The 16,820-nt window shown below is 49.3% G+C and overlaps 1 protein-coding gene across 7 annotated transcripts in view; it reads right to left on the bottom strand.

The window, feature by feature from the left end:
* Window positions 1-16,613, bottom strand: part of LOC308588097 (tyrosine-protein phosphatase non-receptor type substrate 1-like) — a 130,295-nt gene extending 113,682 nt beyond the window's left edge. Inside the window, exons 1-2 of one of the 7 annotated variants that reach the window (XM_081196364.1) lie at window positions 15,821-16,613; window positions 15,242-15,329 (exon numbers count right to left, since the gene is read on the bottom strand). In XM_081196364.1, coding sequence (XP_081052490.1) covers window positions 15,242-15,326 — 85 coding nt within the window. In that variant the 5' untranslated portion in view covers window positions 15,327-15,329; window positions 15,821-16,613. Of the gene's footprint in view, window positions 1-15,241; window positions 15,333-15,508; window positions 15,752-15,820 lie in introns of those variants that run through there. The other 6 variants (XM_081196366.1, XM_081196368.1, XM_081196363.1 and 3 more) reach the window with 6 other exon arrangements.
* Between the last annotated feature and the right edge of the window lie 207 nt (window positions 16,614-16,820).

The raw sequence follows: 16,820 nt of genomic DNA, 5'->3' as shown, positions 1-16,820 counted from the left end.
ACAACAAGCCAGCAATTAGCTCTTTCCCCAGGCACGCCGGGTTCACCTTGATACATGCGTGCTTGCCTAAACACCTCTTCTGCAAGCATGTTTGAGTAAGGTTCCTGCTTAGTGAATGGGGCTTGCTCCTTAACAGAATCACACAATTCCAGGGTTCTATGGGACACGGATGACCACGCAGACCAACTCTTGCTCAAGGCAGGAATATTGCAATCCCTGAAAGATGATTGATTATTACAGTTCACATCTCCTCCAAGAAGCATGCATGTTTCACCCTCTTCCCCATTTCGAACTCACAACAACCCTGTGAGGTAGGCTAGGCTGAGAATCAGTAACTGGCCCAAGCTTCATGGCTGAGTAAGGATTTGAAACCTGGCAAGACTCCCATAAAAGTGCCTGGCTTAAAATTGTCTACCCAAAACTTCCCTCTTATGGACTATCCCCAAAACACCTACTCACTATGGGCCCCACTAAAGCAAACTGATGCTTTTGAATTCTGGTGCTGGAGGAGACTCTTGAGAGTCCCATGGACTGCAAGAAGATCAAACCTCTCCATTCTGAAGGAAATCAGCCGTGGGTGCTCACTGGAAGGACAGATCGTGAAGCTGAGACTCCAGTACTTTGGCCACCTCATGAGAAGAGAAGACTCCCTGGAGAAGACCCTGATGTTGGGAAAGATGGAGGGCACAAGGAGAAGGGGACAACAGAGGACAAGATGGTTGGACCACATTCTCGAAGCTACCAGCATGAGTTTGACCAAACTGCAGGAGGCAGTGGAAGACAGGAGTGCCTGGCATGCTCTGGTCCATGGCGTCATGAAGAGTTGGACACAACTAAACAACAACAACAAAGCAAACAGACTAATTGGTTCCAGTAGTAGATAGGTAGCCGTGTTGGTCTGCCATAGTCAAAATAAAAAAATTCCTTCCAGTAGCACCTTAAAGACCAACTAAGTTAGTTCTTGGTATGAGCTTTCGTGTGCATGCACACTTCTTCATATACACACATGTGTATCTGAAGAAGTGTGCATGCACACGAAAGCTCATACCAAGAACTAACTTAGTTGGTCTTTAAGGTGCTACTGGAAGGAATTTTTTTATTTAGACTAATTGGTCAAAGTCTAAAAGATATCGAGCACCAGAAAAACCTGGCCACTCTAAGGAAATTCTGCCCTCGGTGTGTTCAGTTTCCACCTCTACATTTTAATTCTCTGGCCCCATATCTGCACAAACCTATTATCCCAAAATACAGATGTGCTTTTACACTTGCAAGACTGGATGTTTTGCCATCTGCGGTACTTGAGGGTCGATTCTGAAAGATCCCGCCTGAGAAACGTCTTTGCCCCTGTGGAGATGGCAGCACCGAAACAGCGGCACATGTCCTCCTGTCCTGTACTCTCTACAAAGACCTGAGGAACAAGATCATCACCCCACACGTACTAGCCATCCCAGGGCGCTCAACCACTGTCACAATGTGCTTCCTTCTATTAGATCAAAATGAGCAGATAACAGCAAAGGTTGCTAGGTGCATAGGAGGCAATCAGAATAAGGGCCACTAACAGACGGCTGATTCAGGACTTTAAATTGTGCTTTTATATCAAACTTCCTTTTCTGCGTATACTGTAATGTTTTACTGTTGCTATGGCCATTGGCTAATGCAAATAAAGTTTTATTTATTATTATTTGAAACCTGGTCTCTCCCAAGTCCACCGCTCTAACCACTACAGCCCACTGGCTCTCAGAGATGGTCAATTTCTGCTTAACCCTCCAGTAATGGAGAGCTAACCACCTTTCTAGAACAATCCCCTTCGCTGCTGAACAGCTCTTCCTGCTAGGATGTTTCTCCTTAGCATTTAACCAAAATGCGTTTCTTTGCAGCTTTCCTGCCTGCTGGTTCTTGTCTAGAAAGAGAAACCAGTCCACTCCATCTTCAACCTGTCGGCCTTTCCAATATTTGAAGACCACTGTCCTCTGCAGGCTAAACAAACCCAGTTCTTTAAACTGTTCCTTATAGGATTTCGTTTCTGGACTACTCCTCATCCTGGTTGTCTGAACGCATCCCACAGTTTAGGATTGCATCCGTAATGTTCGACTTTGTCATTCCCATCATTTTCTACCACAGGAGAACCAAGATGCTATCATGAATATCCACCAGACACCAGCAGTTCAATTAGGCGCACCGTTTAAGAGCAGGCCTATTCCCAGGACCAGGAGGTGTCCGCCTGATTACTCTTACTTAATAGCTGAATTTCCAAGTGTTATTGACCGCTTTCCATTTTGCCTGCTGCAAGAAGCATGTGCTTTGTTTTTGCCAACACTTACAGCAAAAAGAAAAAGAAAAAAAGGAGACGTATGCATTAGTCATGCAGTCACTCGTCTCCAGTAAGTGTCACAGTCTGAATTTCACCACTGCATGCTAAAAACATAAGCCAATCAAGCCAATTGCCCATCTAGCCCAGAATCTTGTCTTCACAGTGGCCAAGCAGATGGCTGTGCAAACAGGATCCAAACCCTTCCTGCAGCTCTGAGTAACTGGGATTAAGAAGAATTACTCCCCTCAACAGGAAGATAGTACCTAGCCAACATAGTGTAAATGGAGAAATCTGAGGGCTCCCTTGGACAAAAAAACAAGGACACCAGCCAGGAATACCAGAGCAAAACAGCAGCCAGTAGGCTTGGTCTTTATTGAAGACTCCCACCTGCCACAAGATGGAACAAGATGGAAGCCGAACAAAAGAGCTCCCAAACTTTTATTAGCTGCTAATCCCCCATGTTACACCCCCCCAAACTACATCTCTAATACATCATGGTTACATCATGAAAGGGGAGGTCTGGTGGCAGGAATCTGAGCATCCTGGACCCTGCCCCATGGTTCTCCTTGCCCTCCACCAAACACCCATCAAGTGTAACAAAAGAGATATTTACATTTCCCTGTTTCCCAGCCAAGTTAATCACACCCTTTTGTCTTCATCTGGTTTGTTATTTCTGGAATGGCTACCTGTCTGGCACTCAGGTATCAGGATGCCAGGAATTATCACTCAGGCAGAGGGGCTGCTGAGGAGCTGAGCTCACATGTCTATATGAATTTCTGAAGTTTTCCCAGTGAGCCAGTACACAGATACATTTATCAGTGAATTGTTACATTTGGTATCGTGCAGCAAAGGCCCTTTGAATAGATAGGAAGAAACTGTGATGAAGTGTTTTGTGGGACAAATCACAAAAGTCACAAAAGTGATTGTGCCGGTTTTGGTAGTGGGCTGCATGTACAGGATATCTGCTGGAGGGGAAACCCCCCCCCCAACCTATACATAAATTCCTGCAACAATAGTTAGTAGCCACTGATAGCTGGATCCCCCCATGAACCTCTCCAATCCTCTTTTAAAGCCATCTAAGTTTCCAACGCGGGTGGCGCTGTGGGTTAAACCACATAGCCTTGGGCTTACCGATCAGAAGGTTGGCGGTTCGAATCCCCGGGACGGGGTGAGCTCCTGTTGCTTGGTCCCTGCTCCTGCCAACCTAGCAGTTCAAAAGCACATCAAAGTGCAAGTAGATAAATAGGTACCACTCCGGCGGGAAGGTAAACGGTGTTTCCGTGCGCTGCTCTGGTTCGCCAGAAGTGGCTTAGTCATGCTGGCCACATGACCCGGAAGTTGTACGCCAGCTCCTTCAGCCAATAAAGCGAGATGAGCGCTGCAACCCCAGAGTCAGCCACGACTGGACCTAATGGACAGGGGTCCCTTTACCTTTACCTAAGTTTCCAACGAGTGGATCCTGTCCAGGTTTGTAAATTGTCTTACTTTAAATGTTGTGAGGACCCTCTGCCCTTTTAAAATGTGTTTTTTGGGGGTGGGTTATTAGGTTGTTTTTGTTTTGAGTATGTATTTTGTGGTTTTATATTTTGATTTTATTCTGTGAACTGCCCTGAGACCTCCGGGTATAGGATGGTATATAAATTCAATGAAGAAGAAAAAGAAGAAGTTGAAGTTGGTGGCCATCAAGAAGGGAGTCCCATAGTTTAACTATGGCTGTGTGTAGAAGTTCTTTTGTCTTCCTTCCTTTCCTGAATCTTCCAACCTTCAGCTTCATTGGAAGTCCATAGGTTCTGGTGTAGTGAGAGAGAGACGAGACCTCTCCACTTGCTCCACACCACGAATAATTCTATGCAGCTCTCTTCCGTCTGCTGTTAATTGTCTTTTCTCTAAATTAAAAGAGTCCCAAATGCTGCAACCTTTGTTCATAGGGAAGTTGCGACATCCCCCCCTTTCCCTCTTTTTGAGACTTTTCCAGCTCTACAATACCCACTATGACTCCAAGGTCTCATTCTTGGTCAGTTGCCACCAGCTCAGACCCCACCAGCATACCTGTTAAACGCTTTTGTTCTGACATGCACCTCTTTACACTGGTTTACTTGGAGCTGCTAAACCACCGAGCCTCTTGGGCTTGCCTATCGGGAGCTCGGTGGTTCCAATCCACGTGTCAGGGTGAGCTCCCATTGCTCTGTCCCAGCTTCTGCCAACCTCGCAGTTTGAAAACATACCAGTGCTAGTAGATAAATAGGTACCACTCTGGTACTCGCCATGGTGTCTTGTTGCACCAGAAGTAGTTTAGTCATGCTGGCCACATGACCCAGAAAGCTGTCTGCAGACAAACACCAGCTCTCTCTGCCTGAAAATTTGAGATGAGTGCCAAATCCCATAGTCGACTTAACCATCCAGGGGTCCTTTAAGTTTACTTTACATTTTACTTGTAGCTGCACTTGCCATTTTACTGCCCTTTCACTCAGTTTGGAGATACAGTGGTACCTCGGGTTACAGGCACTTCAGGTTACAGACTCTGCTAACCCAGAAATAGTACCTTGGGTGAAGAACTTTGCTTCAGGATGAGAAATCGTGTGGTGGTAGTGGGAGGCCTCATTAGCTAAAGTGGTACCTCAGGTTAAGAACAGTTTCAGGTTAAGAACAGACCTCCAGAACGAATTAAGTTCTTAACCAGAGGTACCACTGTACTGTACCCTTTTTGGAGCTCTCCATAATCTTTTTTCCTTCCTTTTAACAACCTTGAACATGTTAAATGTGAAGTGCCCAAAAGTAAAGCAGAACAGTGTTTACACAGAAATGGCAGTTGTGCAATCAAAGCATGACTGGCAGATTATCAGTATTTTGAGGACAGGAGGAAACAGGAAACAAGAAGCCAGAGTAAGACGTGAGCTTATCAGGCCGTGATGCATTTTAAAGACCTAATTCTGAAGACATGATATGAAGATTCTCACAAAACAGGTGATGAGGCAGGATAAACCTATAACTGGACAGCACTTGTCATTTATTCCCTTTTACATATACTACCCTTGAACAAAGCTTCAAAGGTTGTTTACGAAAGCAAGATAAATAGGAATAAAAACCCATGAATATCCCTTCAGACAGAGAACCACACGCTGAAGACTAGACTAGCCTTCTCCTCCCTGACATGGTAGTTTTCTGTGTGCAAATAAGGGAACTTCCAACCTGCCACTGTTGGGGGCGAGATTCAATCACACGCTGCAATAGTCAGATTGGGCAATTAGAGTGCTTTGCAGGATCCTAAACAACAAACCCAATTTCTCCCGAAGGCTAGACTTCTTGCAATGAGGAAGGTGAGGGTCAGGTAAGGTGAGATAAGACTTGCTTTGATGCAACACCCCAGGCCTAGGCAAACTCCGGCCCTCCAGATGTTTCGGACTACAATTCCCATCACCCCTAGCTAGCAGGACCAGTGGTCAGGGATGATGGGAATTGTAGTCCCAAACATCTGGAGGGCTGGAGTTTGCCTAGGCCTGCAACATCCTCTAACTCAGTCATTCCTAAAGTGGGCAGTATCATCAGCCGGGTGTGTGTGTGTGTGTGTGTGTGTGTGTGTGTGTGTGTGTGCGCGCTAAGAGGCAAGTGGGTTTCAGAGGAACACTGGAGGTCTAAACGACTACCATGCTTTGAAAATCTGGTTTCAAGTCCATCAATTCTGTTTAATTCATTAAACTAAATAGTTTTAATTGGATTTGGGATAAATGTGCAGTTGATCGTTACTGTTTTGAATTTTATGGTGCTATTATATTCCTTAACGGGTCATGGAAGCGCTATTCTGAACGATGTTTTTTATAGGGTAGGAGGCGCTGGGAATGAACATATGGAGCCAAGGGGGCGGCAGTGCCCCAAACAAGCTTGGCAACCACCGATCTTGTTGTTGTTGTTTAGTCGTTTAGTCGTGTCCGACTCTTCATGACCCCATGGACCAGAGTACACCAGGCACTTCTGTCTTCCACTGCCTCCCGCACCAATCTTACCACTGGTCTTATCTCCCCGCAAACAGATTCATGAAAATAGTGCAGTCTAATTTCCCTGCGGGACGCAGGTGGTGCTGTGGGTTAAACCACAGAGCCTAGGACTTGCCGATCAGAAGGTCGGTGGTTCGTATCCCTGCGACGGGGTGAGCTCCTGTTACTCGGTCCCAGCTCCTGCCAACCTAGCAGTTCGAGAGCATGTCAAAGTGCAAGTAGATAAATAGGTACCGCTCCTGCGGGAAGGTAAACGGCATTTCCATGCGCTGCTCTGGTTCGCCAGAAGCGGCTTAGTCATGCTGGCCACATGACCCGGAAGCTGTACGCCGGTTCCCTCGGCCAACAAAGCGAGATGAGCGCTGCAACCCCAGAGTCGGCCACGACTGGACCTAATGGTCAGGGGTCCCTTTATCTTTACCTTTAATTTCCCTGCAAACAGTGGCGTAGCGTGGGTTGTCAGCACCCGGGGCAAGGCAAGTAATTTGCGCCCCCTAACCTGTGGATTTTAGAGCTGCGAGTGCGAGCGCGCCCGCCCCAGATGTTGTGCCCGGTGCGGCCGGCCCCCCCTGCACCCCCCACGCTATGCCTGCAAACCGACCAGGGAAAATGGTACATAACCTGGTCGTCTGGAAACACCTGATTCGGGGGAACATTCTGCTTTACTAACCTTTCCTCCTTCCCAGTCTGAAATGGTCCTACTCTGACACAGGTACACCAGGTCACTCACGCTAACCTGCTCTGCACCTCAGAGAAGGCGCTGCCCCAAATCAACAACATGAAATGATGGGAAGCGACTTGCTTTTCACACAGACATGTTTTTAAACCCAGGCAAGCCTTCTATTGATTGCATTTATATCTCACCTTTTCCTCCAAGGAGCTCAAAGTAAATGGTGGCTTGGCAGAAAGGCAAGAGATAAACACGCTAAAGAAATAAATGCTTCTTCCCCCCCTCCTCAGTTATTCCTCACAACAACCTTGCGAGGTCGGCTAAGGGGAAGCAGATGGCCCAAGGCCACTCAGTGAGCTTCATGGGCCAAATACAAACTTGACATGAGCCAACAGTGTGACGCGGCAGCTAAAAAAGCCAATGCAATTCTGGGCTGCATCAATAGGAGTATAGCATCTAGATCAAGGGAAGTAATAGTGCCACTGTATTCTGCTCTGGTCAGACCTCACCTGGAGTACTGTGTCCAGTTCTGGGCACCACAGTTCAAGAAGGACACTGACAAACTGGAACGTGTCCAGAGGAGGGCAACCAAAATGGTCAAAGGCCTGGAAACGATGCCTTATGAGGAACGGCTAAGGGAGCTGGGCATGTTTAGCCTGGAGAAGAGGAGGTTAAGGGGTGATATGATAGCCATGTTCAAATATATAAAAGGATGTCACATAGAGGAGGGAGAAAGGTTGTTTTCTGCTGCTCCAGAGAAGCGGACACGGAGCAATGGATCCAAACTACAAGAAAGAAGATTCCACCTAAACATTAGGAAGAACTTCCTGACAGTAAGAGCTGTTCAACAGTGGAATTTGCTGCCAAGGAGTGTGGTGGAGTCTCCTACTTTGGAGGTCTTTAAGCAGAGGCTTGACAACCATATGTCAGGAGTGCTCTGATGGTGTTTCCTGCTTGGCAGGGGGTTGGACTCGATGGCCCTTGTGGTCTCTTCCAACTCTATGATTCTATGATTCTATGATTCTATGATTCAAATAGGGAACTGAATCCTCATGCGGCAGCCAGACTGGTGACTGGGAGAAGCCGCCGAGACCATATAACACTGGTCTTGAAAGAGCTACACTGGCTCACAGTACGTTTCCGAGCACAATTCAAAGTGTTGGTGCTGACCTTGAAAGTCCTAAACGGCTTCGGTCCAGTATACCTGAAGGAGCATTTCCACCCCCATCGTTCTGCCCAGACGCTGAGGTCCAGCGCCGAGGGCCTTCTGGCGGCTCCCTCCCTGCAAGAAGCAAAGCTACAGGGAACCAGGCAGAGGGCCTTCTCGGTAGTGGCACCCGCCCTGTGGAACGCCCTCCCACCAGATGTCAAAGCAATAAACAACTACCTGACATTCAGAAGACATCTTAAGGCAGCCCTGTTCAGGGAAGTTTTTAACGTGTGATATTTTACTGTATTTTTGGTTTCTATGGAAGCTGCCCAGAGTGGCTGGGGAGGCCCAGCCAGATGGGCGGGGTATAAATAAATTATTATTATTATTATTATTATTATTATTATTATTATTATTATTATTATTTATCTCATTTCCTAGTCCTAAACAATTCGTCACTCTGGGAAGGGTCCAAAATGAAGCATCACTGGGAGGGTGTTGGCACTATTTACGGCTAGAAGGGAAAGAGGGCTTAACCCTTTCTCTGCTCGGTGTTTTCAGGGCCAGCTCAGAATCCTTCAGCCGCTGCCTCTGCTGTGGGTTTAGCCACATTTTTAGTTCCATGCAATGCGTTCTTGGGGGAAATCTGAAGGGTGGCTAGGCCTTGCCTCCTAGAGCTGCAAGGGGTGCGGCTTCTAGAACAGGCTTCCTCAACCTCGGCCCTCCAGATGTTTTGAGACTACAACTCCCATGATCCCTAGCTAACAGGACCAGTGGTCAGGGATGATGTGAACCGCAGTCCCAAAACATCTGGAGGGCCGAGTTTGCCTATGCCTGCTCCAAATGTTTTGGGACTACAATTCCCATCATCCCTGACCACCAGTCCTGCTAGCTAGGGATCATGGGAGTTGTAGTCCCAAAACATCTGGAGGGCCGAGGTTGAGGTAGCCTGTTCTAGAGTCTGGTAAACCTGCCAGGATCCTGTTGGCATCCATCTGTCTCGACAGACAATGGAGTGCGCCTCCAAGGGTGAAGTCAAACCCCTGGGTTAGCAGCAGCAACATCACCTCTCCAGGGTGCAAGCCTGGGTGGAGTGTCTGGAGGTCCTGGGCTGCTCAGGTGACAACATGCCCACCTTCTCAGCCTGGCTAATGTGGTCCAAAGGCAAGCAGAGCAATCGGTTTGGCACCAGCATGGCTGCAGCAGTTGCCAGAATAATAATAATAATAATAACAATAATAATAATAATAATAATAATAATAATAATAATAACAACAACAACAACAACAACAACAATAACAATAACAATAATTTATTTATACCCCGCCCATCTGACTGAGTCTCCCCAGCCACTCTGGGCGGCTCCCAATTGAGTGTTAAAAATACAGCATTAAATATTAAAAACTTCCCTAAACAGGGCTGCCTTCAGATGTCTTTTAAAGATAGGATAGCTGCTTATTTCCTTCACATCTGAAGGGAGGGCGTTCCACAGGGCGGACGCCACTACCGAGAAGGCCCTCTGTGTCTGGTTCCCTGTAACTTGGCTTCTCGCAATGAGGGAACTGCCAGAAGGCCCTCGGTGGTGGACCCCAGTGTCTGGGCTGAATGATGGGGGTGGAGACGCTCCTTCAGGTATACTGGACCGAGGCCGTTTAGGGCTTTAAAGGTCAGCAACAACACTTTGAATTGTGCTCAGAAATGTACTGGGAGCCAATGCAGATCCCTCAGGACCGGTGTTATGTGGTCCCAGCAGCCAATCCCAGTCACCAGTCTGGCTGCCGGATTCTGGATTAATTGCAGTTTCCGGGTCACCTTCAAAGGTAGCCCCACGTAGAGCGCATTGCAGTAGTCCAAGCGGGAGATAACCAGAGCATGCACCACTCTGGCAATACAGTCCACGGGCAGGTAAGGTCTCAGCCTGCGTACCAGATGGAGCTGGTAAAAAGCTGCCCTGGACACAGAATTGACCTGTGCCTCCATGGACAGCTGTGAGTCCAAAATGACTCCTAGGCTGCACACCTGGTCCTTCAGGGGCACAGTTACCCCATTCAGGACCAGGGAGTCCCCCACACCCACCTACCCCCAGAAGGAGGCATAGAAGGCTCCATCCAACTGCCTTAGGGACTCTGCTCTGGGTTTGTGTAGAATTTACTCCTTAGCTCTGTAATTAGGGTCATCATTCTACTTATTTGTACCGTGCCTTTTCCCCAGGCAGCCCAGAATCTCCATCCACACTGCCCAGGCTTGTTGGCCTGGAGAGGTCACTTTTGTGCTGTCAACGCAGGGGGTTGACTTCACCCCTGGAGGCCCACGAAACAGACGGTTGGCAGCAATGACAAGAATTGCGGAGTGAGGGGGAAATGAACCACAAGTTGATTCCACATGCTCATCCTTTGCCACAGCATCAGTTGGCGACTGGATGCCTGGCAAAGGGTGAGGGGGGGTGAGATTCAGCCTTGCCCCACCCACAGAGCTTCCCTTTACAACCGAGATCGCACACTGGGCTGGGAGTCGCTTACACGCGTGTGTGAGTGAATCAGAGGGGATGATGGAGCAAATCATACAAGGAACGCCTGTGGATGCGCTTAGCCGACGGAGAGACTAGATTAAAGAAATTATGTTGACAGTTTGTGGCGACGTGGAAGGGATGGGGAGGGGCGGCTGTCACGGAGGAGGCGGAAGGAAAGAGAGAAAAGCAAGAGCGACTCTCTCCAGGCCGGAGAGCAGATCAGCCCTTCATCAAGTGGGTGCCAGGCAGATGCTTTGAGCTGCAACACCTTAGAGTCCCAGGTTGTGGGCACAAAAGATCTGCAGGGCATTTAGGCTGGCAAAGGCTGGCACAGGGTGATGGATGGAGCTGTTGCACTTGGGTCCAGCTTATGGCCTTGCCACAGGCATCTGCTCAGCCGCTGGGCATAAGAACATAGCAAGAGCCCGGTGAGTCAGGCCAATGACCCATCGGGTCCAGGGGCATATGATGAAATTTTTGAAAGGAGAAACAATTAGGGTCAGAGGCACTAGCTTGGAAGAGCGATGGGGGGGGGGGACTTGACGTCACGGTGTCTTCACATCATGTCTGTGAGCATCTTGTCTTCCTCCGTAAGCCAGGCCGAAGCTTCCCAGGCTTTTGGAAGGTGGCAGGAGGGCTCCTGGACCCATCAGAGCATCACACTTCCCTCCCTAAGCCAGACAGGAGCTTCCTGGGGTTTGGAGACACCAAGGGAACATTTAGGGGGCTTGCCTAGTCCCCCTAGTCCAGGGGTCAGCAACCTTTTCTCAGCTGTGGGCTGGCCCACTGTCCCTCAGACCATGTGGTGGGCCGGACTATAGTTTGGGGGAAAATAATAATGAATGAATTCCTATGCCCCACAAATAACCCAGAGATGCATTTTAAATAAAAGGACACATTCCACTCATGTAAAAACATGCTGATTCCCGGACCATCCAGGGGCCGGATTGAGAAGGCGATTGGGCTGCATCCGGCCCTCAGGCCTTAGGTTGCCTACCCCTGCCCTAGTGCAATGATTCTGGTCCCACAGTGGCCAAACAGATGCCCATTATGGGAAACCCGCAGGCAGGATCCGGGCACCAGAGGGACTCTCCCCCTCCTGTCGTTTCCAGCAAATGGTATTCAGAAGCATTGCTGCTCCAGCTGTGGAGGCAGAGCAGAGCGTCTCCTCCATGAATTGGCTCAGTCCTCTTTAAAAGCCACCTAGGTTGGTGGCCAGCATTGCCTCCTGTGGCAGGGAGTTCCAGAGATTAACCACACACTGCCTGAAGAAAGACTTCCTTTGATCCACCAACACTCAGCTTCATGGGATGTCCACATTGCACCAGATGGCCTTTGGCCTGATCCTGCAGCCAAGCACTTCTTATGAATCACCTCAGCTATGAATTCGCCAAGGGGAGTGGGGAGGGTGAAGCAAGCCCCTCTTCCATGGCCTCCTCCCCACATTATGCTGCCCTTGTCAGGTTGCTGCTGACAATGAGAAGGTGTAGGAAAAAGGTGTAAAACAGCAGCTTTGCTGGATGATATGAAAAGTCCAAAATATTTATTAGGCCACTGCTTTCCATCAGGACAACCAAAAACATTCACAGCATGGTTGGTCTAATACAGGCACCCCCAAACTCGGCCCTCCAGATGTTTTGGGACTACAACTCCCATCATCCCTAGCTAACAGGACCGGTAGTCAGGGATGATGGGAATTGTAGTCCCAAAACATCTGGAGCAGGCATAGGTAAACTCAGGCCTCCAGATGTTTGGGGACTACAGTTCACATCATCCCTGACCACTGGTCCTGTTAGCTAGGGATCATGGGAGTTGTAGTCCCAAAACATCTGGAGGGCCGAGTTTGCCTGTGCCTGATCTGGAGGCCCGAGTTTGGGGATGCCTGGTCTAATAAAAGGGATTAGGATTTTGGAACAACAAGCAGTTTGGGGAGTTGGAAGTGCGAATAAATGCACAGCATTGTTCTCACACATTACAATGCAGGATACTTGTGAAGTGTGGACATCATTTATGACACACACTCACATGTTTAAGTGGCTGGGCAGATTAGTGCAGCTGGGAACCCCCACCTCTGTCTGAATTCTCACGTACATGGGTGTGCAAAGGCTGTGTGCATTCACCGTACATGACAACTCTTTTCTGCGTTACAGGTTACCATTGTTTGCTCGGCTGTGCCGTGGAAGTCATAAAAGAGAGCCTAGCAGTTAGCACCCGTTTGGGAACGCTGCCTCAATAAGCTTCCCAGAAAACATGCACAGCCGGGCTACAGTCATACGCTGCTTGCGAGGGTCCTGTGGAAAACACTGGCTGAAGCACACACATTTCCTGCAGGAACACTCATTCGCAGCGCTGTCTTTGCACTTGAACATCTGCAAGCAGACGGTCTCATATTTGGTTTCAGGCATCTCTAGGTAGGGCCGGGAATGGCTTCTGCCTGAAACCCTGGAGAGTGCAGATCGTACTGAGTGAGCTACATGAAGCAGCGTTCTGCATAAGCTGCTTTCTCTGTTTGCATAGGGCCTTGGTTGGGCAGTATAGCATCTGCTTTGCATGCAAAGGACAACAGTCTTGATCCTTGGCATCTGCAGTTAGGGCTGGGAATATCTCTTGTCTGAAACACCGGAAAGAGGCTGCCAGTCAGTGCAGAGGCCACTGAGCTTCATAGAATCACAGAACTGTCGAGTTGGAAGGGGTTCCAAGGGTCATCTAGTCCAACCCCCTTTTGTGCCAGGGCTTGAACCCACGACCCTGGAATTAAGGGTCTTCTGCTCTACCAGCCTTGCCATACTATGGACCTATGATCTTCATATAAGGCAAGTCTCTATATATTCTCTCCCTCCCTACGGTTTAACCAAAAATGTAACTTTTAAGCAGCATTTAAGCCACAGAATGAAGCTGCCTACGATGGCAATTAGCAAAGGATGGATGGGCACCTATCAGGAAGCCAGGGAGGCAGCAGAACCTCCTTTTTGAAAACTTTCCAAGAAAAAGGTTGGGCAAGGACATGCTGGGGATGTATAGGATATCCTCTTGCCTTCGGGCAATTGTTGCTGTACACAGCCAGCTGGATCCTAGCCAGCTCTCCAATTAACCTGCCATTACAAGTGCCACATCAAAGCCAGGCCAGTATTCCCATTGTAAGGATGAGAGGCTGAGACTTGGAGAGAGGTTTTGATAGCATGCACAAATGCATTTTGATTCTCCTAGAAGAGCTGGAGGTCATCTTCAAGGTGCAGGGCTGTATTTTGTAACTATCTCTTTCTAAGAATCAAAAGCTAAAAAGGGGAGTGCTGTTGGCATTATACAGTGTTGCCCCCAAAATATTGGCAGGTCAGGATCTAAGGCAGCTCGGCTGAGAATACGTAATTCCAGGGTGGTGGTGGCTGTGGGGCGTTCACGACACACCTTTTTCAACCTAGCAGCGTCCATCTGTAAAATGGGAAGAGCAACGGACTTCAAGGAACGGTTCCTAGAGCAAAAGAGAGCTGTTCAAGCTGAGAAGCGGTGCCTTGCAACGTACAGTTTCCATCCCTTCAGGTAAAACAGCCAGCAAGTCAATAATATAAATGGGATAAAGATACACGAACACGCAGAGCTCCTGCTGTCTCCATCACTCAACGCCTGCTGGAGCAGACAAGTTGCCCACAGCCTCCAGAAAGATGCCCCCGAGCCCAGACTTTGGTGACCCTCTGGTGAAAAAGAGGTTTAGCAAAGGCAAAACCACTGGAACATCTTCTGCCTTTGGCAGTAGGTCAAGCCACATTCCAGAGAGGGCATTGCCAACGAACCCAAGTTTGCAGCAAACATAAGAGGTGATCTCTCGAAGTATGAAAGACCTGAGCAGTTCAGGGATTTATGAAGGTAGAACTGTTTGCACAAATGCACACGCACACACACACACACACACACACACACACTTGTTGCTAAACACAGTCCATATAAACCACACTGGGACAATGCTGCCCTGCCTTATAGGACTGTTGTAAGGAGACGGCAGGTGCTTTCGAGTCTTTAAAAAGCAACACAAGTGCTAAATCACATCACCAGCAGCACAACCTCCTCACTCCACAAGCAGACAAGGCAGTGAAGTCACAAGATGCCCATCTAATCTCTGAAGCTCTCCTCTCCTCAGGCGCCTTATTGTGCATGCCAGCCAAATGCCAGGCGGACTCAGCGCCTCCTGCAACAGTACCACCACCTTCACGAACCGAGCTCAACATTATATCATTCAGAAGCCTTTGCATAGCTCCGGCTCTTTTAGGGAACATTTCCTGAGCGTGCCCTGGCACAACCGTAGATAGAAACCATACGTAGGTGGTGTTTGAAGTGGGGGAGGGGGATCTTGCAAGGAAGGAGAGGGATCAAGGTCTTTTCCCTAACCAACTCATCAGCCCTGCAAATGCTCCCTTAAACCAAATAATAACAAAAACACAAATCCGTCCTTTTGCTCTGTTGAGGAGCTGCGACAACCAAAGACGATGCCAAGACCAGACAACTGGTTTTTGCAAGGAGAAGGGGGGGGGGGGAGGCGAACAGATCAAAGTCAAAACCCAGACATGTCCTTTAGCAGAAGATGCTCTGGATGGAAAAGGAAACAAGCTCTTCTTACCTGACCAGCTACAGAACAGCAGCAGGGGAGGCAGGAGACAGGTCAGCAAACCTCTGGAAGAAAGCCCGGGAGCGTCCATGGTCATTTGCTACTGGAGGGAAGAAGGGAAAAAAAGAAAAAGAGTTTCATGAAGAGGAAATCAGAGGGTGCTTCTAGCGGCTTTCTCTCTGTGTCGCTCTCTCTCTTTGAGAGAAGGGCAGACGAAGCCAAGGAAGATGAAGAAAACAAAACCCCGCATCACTCCGTCCCCAAAATGAGGAAACCAACCTTACTTCCTCGTCTACAGACATCGGCAGGGTGGGGGTGGGGGAGAGCCCAAACCCAACCTATTTTCCAGAGCCGACGAAATCAGGAGTTCTCTGCCCCCCCTCCATCTCCTTCCTCCTGAAACATCCCCAGCTAAAAACGGTTAAAGGGAGATTAATATTTTACAGAGAGGACATCGGGGCAGCGGTGGGGAAAGCGGCAGGGAGACGGGAGGAAGGCGCATGGGGGGGGGGACTGTGCAACAACATCCTTTCCCGGGTGCCTAGCAAAGCACGTACGCAAACACAGCCACGCAGCCGGGCACAGACTCACCTGGCCAGCATCCGCTGCAGCGCGCAGCGCCCCAGACACGCAGACACACGCGCGCACCTCGAGAATTCGCTCCTCGCTCGCCCCGGGACCGGCGGGGAAAAAAAATCGCCACTTTTTGCTCAGGCAGGCAGTCACATGCCAAGGCTGCTGGGGTGCCCCCCTCCCTTCCCTGTTCCTCCTCCTCCTCCTCCTCTTCCAGGCCTTTCCACCAGTCGCACTAGGAAACCTTAAGAGTCACAAGAAACCAGAAGAAGGGGAGATGTTTTTTTCCCCTTTTTTGCAGAGGAAAAACACTTCCTCGGAACGGGGCTGGGGTTTGCGCGCCTCCCCAAGCAGCAATGCCAGGAGGAGACGGGGCGGCAGAATCTGCAGGAAAAGGGGAACAGAGAGAGCCCCCCCCCCTGCGGACACAAGGGAGATGGGCTCTTCTGTGTCACCTTTGCAGCCCTTGGACCCTGCCTAGCTGCGCTTGTCAGTCTGCTTGTGTCTCTCTGCAGCGCCTTCTTGCTCTCTGCTGTTGGTGGTTCACCCTCCTCCCGTTGCCTAGCATTGATGGGGCTCTGTTTTTTTTTCAACAATGTACCAGTTCAGGAGAGAAGAAAGAGTCGTCTCTCCCCCCCCCCTCCCGTCTCTCTCTCTCTCTCTAGCAGGCAAGCCAGCTTTTTGGGAACGGCTCCACGCAGTCCTAGTTTTCTCTCTCTCTCTCCCCCCCCCCCCAGCTAGCTTTTCACAAAGCAAGCTGGACAGAGGCGATCGGAAGAAAAGGCTGGAGGGGAGTAGAAAGAGCTCAAGGGAGGCTGTACCACTACGACTGCCTGCCTGCCTCGCTCCAAGCCAACTTGCTTTTTTTGTGTTTTGTAAGGTCACCCCTGCCTGCCTGGAATCAGCCACACATTGTTTTTCTTAAGGTGGGCTGGGAGAATTCAGAGGCTTCCTCCCCTGCCTCCCTTTCGCTTGCCCTTCCCTTTGCAAAGGAAAGCAGCTTTGTCTCCTGAAAAAC

The sequence above is a fragment of the Podarcis bocagei genome (genome assembly GCF_964188305.1).
Source record: "Podarcis bocagei genome assembly, chromosome: 5".
NCBI lineage: Eukaryota > Metazoa > Chordata > Lepidosauria > Squamata > Lacertidae > Podarcis > Podarcis bocagei.
The sequence above is the reverse complement of the archived record's forward strand: the minus strand, read 5'-3'. Positions and strand labels throughout refer to the sequence as shown.